The 6,000-nt window shown below is 48.0% G+C and overlaps 1 protein-coding gene across 4 annotated transcripts in view; it reads left to right on the forward strand.

Moving 5' to 3' along the window:
• DGLUCY (D-glutamate cyclase) overlaps positions 1-5,796 on the forward strand; it is a 167,206-nt gene extending 161,410 nt beyond the window's left edge. For all 4 annotated transcript variants that reach the window (XM_077123342.1, XM_077123343.1, XM_077123339.1 and 1 more), the window contains one exon: positions 4,344-5,796. In XM_077123342.1, coding sequence (XP_076979457.1) covers positions 4,344-4,493 — 150 coding nt within the window. In that variant the 3' untranslated portion in view covers positions 4,494-5,796. The remainder of the gene's footprint in view (positions 1-4,343) is intronic.
• Positions 5,797-6,000: the final 204 nt, after the last annotated feature.

Genomic DNA, 6,000 nt, shown 5'->3' on the forward strand with positions numbered 1-6,000 from the left:
GAGTCAGATGAATTTTTATACATGTATAAAGTCTTGCATGCAGCCGCCACCAAGAGGTGCCTTGGTCCCACCCCACTTCAACATGACGTCACCTGCACATCGATGTCAGCCCACTGCGCTCCCAGGCACTCAGCCCTCAAGCCCTGAAGTCAGCCCGGGGCCTCCTTCCCCACCCACAATGATTTAGTTCCCAAGCGCTGTCTACTCTCCTTCATTTCTGTCTCAGTCCCTCCTCTCCTGCCCACTGCCTCAGCCTAAGCTTGTTCCGCAGCCTCCAGACACGCTGCCTCCAACCTCCCACCCGCTCCCACCCCCTCCACTTGGCCTCGTGGAAGATGGACCGGTCATGCAGTGATTCCTGGAACTTTTGCAGGCAGGAGCTATTGGCTCAGCTGGTCCTGTGGCTCTCAGAGGCTGCGTGCCAACCATTCCGAAGCCATTGACTGGTCCCGTGCACCCTGAGGACCTCAAGGTCCTCCCTGGGACCCAGAAAGATGCGCATGCTGAGGGCAGGTGGTGTGCTGGGAGGGAGTGGCCCAGTGGCTCCAGAAGCATTCCCACATAAAGAGAGGATATGACCGAAAAGGGAAGAGAAATGGGAGAATAAAGCCCAAAGGGCAGCAAATGCCATTCTGGACTGGGGAGCCCCAGGGAAGGGGCTGGTGGACAAAGCTGCTGCTGGGCCTCCCTCCTACAGGGTGACATTCACCTTGGCCCCCAGAGCAGAAGGAAACTCGAGGCTCTCGGGCCAACCACAAGGAGACACAGTTCCCAGGTGACAGTTGCCAGTGTTTTCTCCCTGGTTTTGAAAACTTCTAAGTGGGTACCCCTTTGGCCCCTTGCTTGAATCTTGACTCTTCTTTGGCCACCTCTCCCGGAAAGTCTCCCCTGGCCCACCCCCATAAATGGGATTGGGTGCCCCTGTTCTGTGCTGGGATTGCCATGTAGTGTGATTGCTGGTCACCCATCTGGACTGGGTGTCCCCAGAGCAGGGAACATGTCACCTTCACCACAGTATTTCCATTTCAGGACCTGGCACATTAGCAAGCGCTCATTACCATCTCGATGGATAAAAGAAGGAGTGAGCGCATGCATGGGGGGCGGGGAAAGAGCCCTTCTCAAGTCTGTGCTCAGCTTCCTGCCCTGGGCCCCTGCACCCTTCTCCTCTCATCTCCCTCCTTCATTTGTGGGAGCGTGTGTTTGATTTCTGCCCGTTGGGCACTGTCCTCTCACCGTGGGTCTTTACCTAAGACCCTCCTTCCTTGGGGACCAGAGTTATTCAACCAGGGACACCATTAGATAAATGGTTCTCTATGACCTCACTTTTGGGGAGAGGAAAGAAGGGGAAGCAAACCACATTTTTTTTTTTTTAACTAGCAAGTGAGTCAAGGGAAAACAGCTCTGGGTTAAAGGTAAGGAGATCCAGCCCTGCCAATAATAATTATTTCGGGAGCAGCTACTGTGTGCCAAGGTCCATGGCATTATCTCATTTAATCCTCACTGATACCCTCAGAAGAAGTTATTATTATTTATCATCAACCTCTCCATTTTACAGATGAGCATATTGAGGCACAGAGAGGTTAAAACACCTGCCAGAAAGGACCCAAGTCAGGTCTGTCTGATCCCAAAACCACTATGTGTAGTGGGGCCTGGGGGCTGCAGCTTCAGGAAGGAGCAGCATTTTCTCTGCGACTCTGCTCCCTCCCTCCAGACCCTCCCACATGCAGACGGGGTAACACCTGGGAGGCAATGGGGCAGCAGGTTTTGGCGCATCCCCTGCTGGAGACCAATGGGTGGGGTTTCAGGAAGAACAGGGGCCTTCCTGGCACAACCAGAGGCCTTTGGTAGATGATCCCGGGCTGGGCAGGGAGTGAATTTGCAGGAAGGAGCTTACGCTGCACCTGCAGGAGCTCAGAGAGGTGGGGGAGGAGTGAATCTTCAGTGTTTGTTAAGAAAATGCAGGTTTCCCACCGTCAGAGGCAGAGTGCACACTGTGTGAATGGCAGCTAGGGTGCCAGGCCTGGGTCTACACCCCAGCTTTAGCCCCGTCCTTCTAAAAGACTTCCACTTCCATAGGTTGGATAAATGCATTTTGGTTATGGAAAACAGGTGTTTCTATTTTATTTTTAAACAACAGCAAAATGAATAGTACTAAGATTCTGACATTTAGTCCTTGTTTTTCCCATACTTTGGAGACCAGCCTGGCTTCAGAAAGTGTCTCTGTGGTCGGCAAGGGTTAGGGAAGGTAAGAGCAGCCCAGTTGGTTTTAAAGGCAATTGGAAACTCCAGGGAAAACAAAAAATAAAGAAACAGTATTTGTGTGACTATGAGAAAGTCAACCCAATTTGTGCTAATTTCCTCTTGCTGCTGTAACCACTGACTACAAACACAATGGCTTAAATGATACAAAGTAATTCTGATAGTTCTGGAAGTCAGAACTCTGAAATACATCTCACTGGGTGTCAGCAGGGCTGTGTACTTCTGGAGGCTCTAGGGCAGAATCTCTTTTCTTGCCTTCTCCTTCTTCTAGGGGTCATCAAGATTCCTTGGCTCATGGGCCCTTCCATCTTCAAAGCCAGCAACAGCCAGGTGGATCTTTCTCCCACTGCATCCCTCTGATGCTGACTCTTCTGCCTTCCTCTCCCACATTTAAGTGTTTTGTTATTTTATGGGGCCCACCTGGATAATCCAGAACAATATCCGTATTTTAAGGTCAGATGATTAGCAATATTAATACCCCTTTGCTGATCTCCTTGGGGGAATGGGGAATATTCAACTTCCCCATTTGGAGACTTTCTGATATTCTTGCAAGTAGCTAAATCAACTAAATCAAAAGGCCGAGCCCTCGATCTTGGGGTTCACCCCTATGAAACTTATTCCTGCAAAGGATAGGCTAAGCCTACTTAAAATTAGGCCTAAGAGTCACCCCCAGAGAACCTCTTTTGTGGGTCAAACCTCTTTTGGGCTCTCTAAGCCAACATGGCAAGTGAACTCACTGTCCTCCCCACTACGTGGGACATGACTCCCAGGGGTGCAAATCTCCCTGGCAACGTGGACAGAAATCTCAGGATGAGCTGGGACCCAGCATCAAGGGATTAAGAAAAACTTCTTGACCAAAAGGAAGAAGAGAGAAATGAGAAAAAAATAAAGTATCAGTGGCTGAGAGATTCCAAACAGAGTTGAAAGGTTATCCTGGAGGTTATTCTTACGCATTATATAGATATCCCTTTTTAGTTTATGGTGTAAACCTTTTTAGTTATCCTTTTTAGTTTATTGGAGAAGCTGGAGGGAAGCACCTGAAACTGTAGAGCTGTGTTCCAGTAGCCATGTTTCTTGAAGATGATTGTATAATGATATAGCTTTTGCAATGTGACTATGTGATTGTGAAAACCTTGTGTCTGATGCTCTTTTTATCTAGGGTATGGACAGCTGAGTAAAAAAATATGAATACAAAATAAATAATAGGGGGAACAAAGGTTAAAATAAATTGGGTAGATGGAAATACTAGTGGTCAATGAGAGGGAGGGGTAAGGTATATGGTATGTATGAGTTTTTTCTTTTTCTGGAGTGATGCAAATGTTCAAGAAAAATGATCATGGTGATGAATACACAACCATGTGATGATATCATGAGTCATTGTACATCATGTATGGAATGTTTGTATGTTAAGAATGTTTATATGTTTGTATGTTAAGTTTTATCAATAAAAATATATATAAAAAGAGGAAGAAGGATGAAAAAGAAGTGAGAAGAAAGGGTGGCAGAGAGGAAGGGAGGGAGATAAGGAAGGAAGGAAAGTTTTGCTCACTTCAGAAAAGAATGAAAAAGCTCGTGAACAATAGAAAAAAATATATACCCCTTTGCCATGTAACTTGGATATTCCCAGGTTCTGGGGACTAGAATGGGGAGGCCAGTGCTCTGCTCTCATCATTTAACTGCAATGATGATACAACTACACCGAGAGGAGGGAGGAGAGAGGTAGGTAGGGTTAGTATAAAAACCAAATATTTTTCATACAGAGAATAAATAGATAATGGCTAACATTGATAAATCAAGGAATCATAAAATCATGTTCTTTACTTACATGAAAGCAACTACCAAAAGAAATTGGCCAAACTGTTCAAAGTGGTTGCTTCTGGGGAGTGGGTTTGGGGGCTGATGAGGCCTGATACAGGACACTGTTATTTTTCATTATGAGTCTTTCAGTGATATTAGTACTTTTAGCCACAATTTTACTATTTACAAAGACAGCAAGTCAAACAATCTTCCTCCACTTAGAACTGTATTTATTTCTTTTCCTCTCCCTCCACTACTTCTGCCTCTGTCCCGTTTTTTTTCCCCAGGAAGAGCAGATGCTGGGCATCCTGGCGCGGCACAGAGTCCGGAGTGGCGTCACGGGCCGCGTGGGTATGGAAGTGGACGGGCTGCCCTTCCACGGTGTCCACGCCGAGATGATCCAGAAATTGCTGGATGTCACCACCGGGCGCATGTGACCATGCATGTTACATGCGTGGGGGATGCCCAGCAGATGACCAAGCCTGGATCTGGGGAACAGTTCCCCCAGGGTCCCCAGCCGCCCTCCCCCGCAGCCTTGCAAATAAACACTGGCTCTGCGCTGGCCTGGGAGGCTGCCTGGCGCTTTCTTAGAAGGAGTAGTGCGGGCCATGTGGGCCTAGAAAGACACTTCTCCGAGGTTTCAAGCTTTTGCTTTTATTCCTAAGGGCTCGGAGGCATTGGTTTCAGCCTTCCTTGGCTCCTGCGTCTTCAGTACGCCCACATGGTCTGTTCTGAGAATCTGCTCGCCAATTCACTTACAGGGGATCCCAGTGAACAGTGAACTGCCAGGCAGGACACAAGAGCAGTCATTAACGCAGCCGTGGATAATCCCCTGGGTTATTAAGAAACAGTAAAATGTACAGATGCGTAATGTGTGCTTACAAAACCTTTTGGGACTTACTGAAGGTTTCCTTACCACCGCCACCATCAACAAAAAGCTAATACTATTGAAATGCTCTTTATCAAACCAGTATTTTATTTACCTAGACAAAAGATCGCTCGAACTGTATTTTGATTACCATCTCCTCCCCTCTGCCCTTCTCCTGCCCTTATCTCCCTGCCCTTCTCACTCCCCACCCCAGAGTCTTGACACATCGTTCCCCCTCCCCTGCCACCCATCTGCACACCCTACCCCAGAGCTGGGCATGCTTGGCCGTTATGCACAGGAGGGTGGCCACAGTCAGCCTAGGGCTGCCTAGGGCCTCTGTCATCCACAGTCTTCCTGGGCAACTCCAGACAGCTTGCCCTTCTCTCCGTCCCACCCTCCCACTCCACATTCCCAACAAAATGAGAAACTGAGTCATTGACTGTATCCTGGTCCTGCCTTCCACATCCTCTGCCAGTGCCTGCTGAGCAAAGGATGACTCATCTGGCAAAGGCCCCAGAGGTTTTTGGGGCCTGCTTGCTTGTACTATACTTCCTTAAAGATGGCTAGTTTAATTCTTTAAGGGTCATTCATTGTACAGAGTAGAGAGCCTGCTAGAGACATTTACTCTATGTGGGACACTCCATAGTAAAGGATAAATGTACAATAAAGTGGCTCCGGGGTTAACTTCCCATTCTCCCTACACGGGGACTATGTAGCTCTTGGACAAGAGTAACTAGGGTGATGTTTCTGTCCAGATCCCCCTTTGTCATTCTGGTGGGGATTTCCCACCTATAGGAACTGGACCTGCCATTCCTACCTTTGCCCCCATTGATGAGAGCTGAGATGCCCATTGTAACGGGAGCACAGTCCTTCCATCTGCAAATTCTCATTGCTCAGTGTCCCACCCACCCCTCCCCACTCCCGCCTTTAACTCTGTAGGTTCACCAGCCAGGGCTTCTATTAATGTTTTTGCCCCTGATGTGTGACCACAAAGTTCCATGCAATAGGGGTCTCTGAGTGTGCATCCTGACATTTCTGAAATATTGATGCCTAAAAGAGAGGAAACATCATTGTGG

Source organism: Tamandua tetradactyla, chromosome 12 (genome assembly GCF_023851605.1).
Source record: "Tamandua tetradactyla isolate mTamTet1 chromosome 12, mTamTet1.pri, whole genome shotgun sequence".
Classification (NCBI taxonomy): Eukaryota; Metazoa; Chordata; class Mammalia; order Pilosa; family Myrmecophagidae; genus Tamandua; species Tamandua tetradactyla.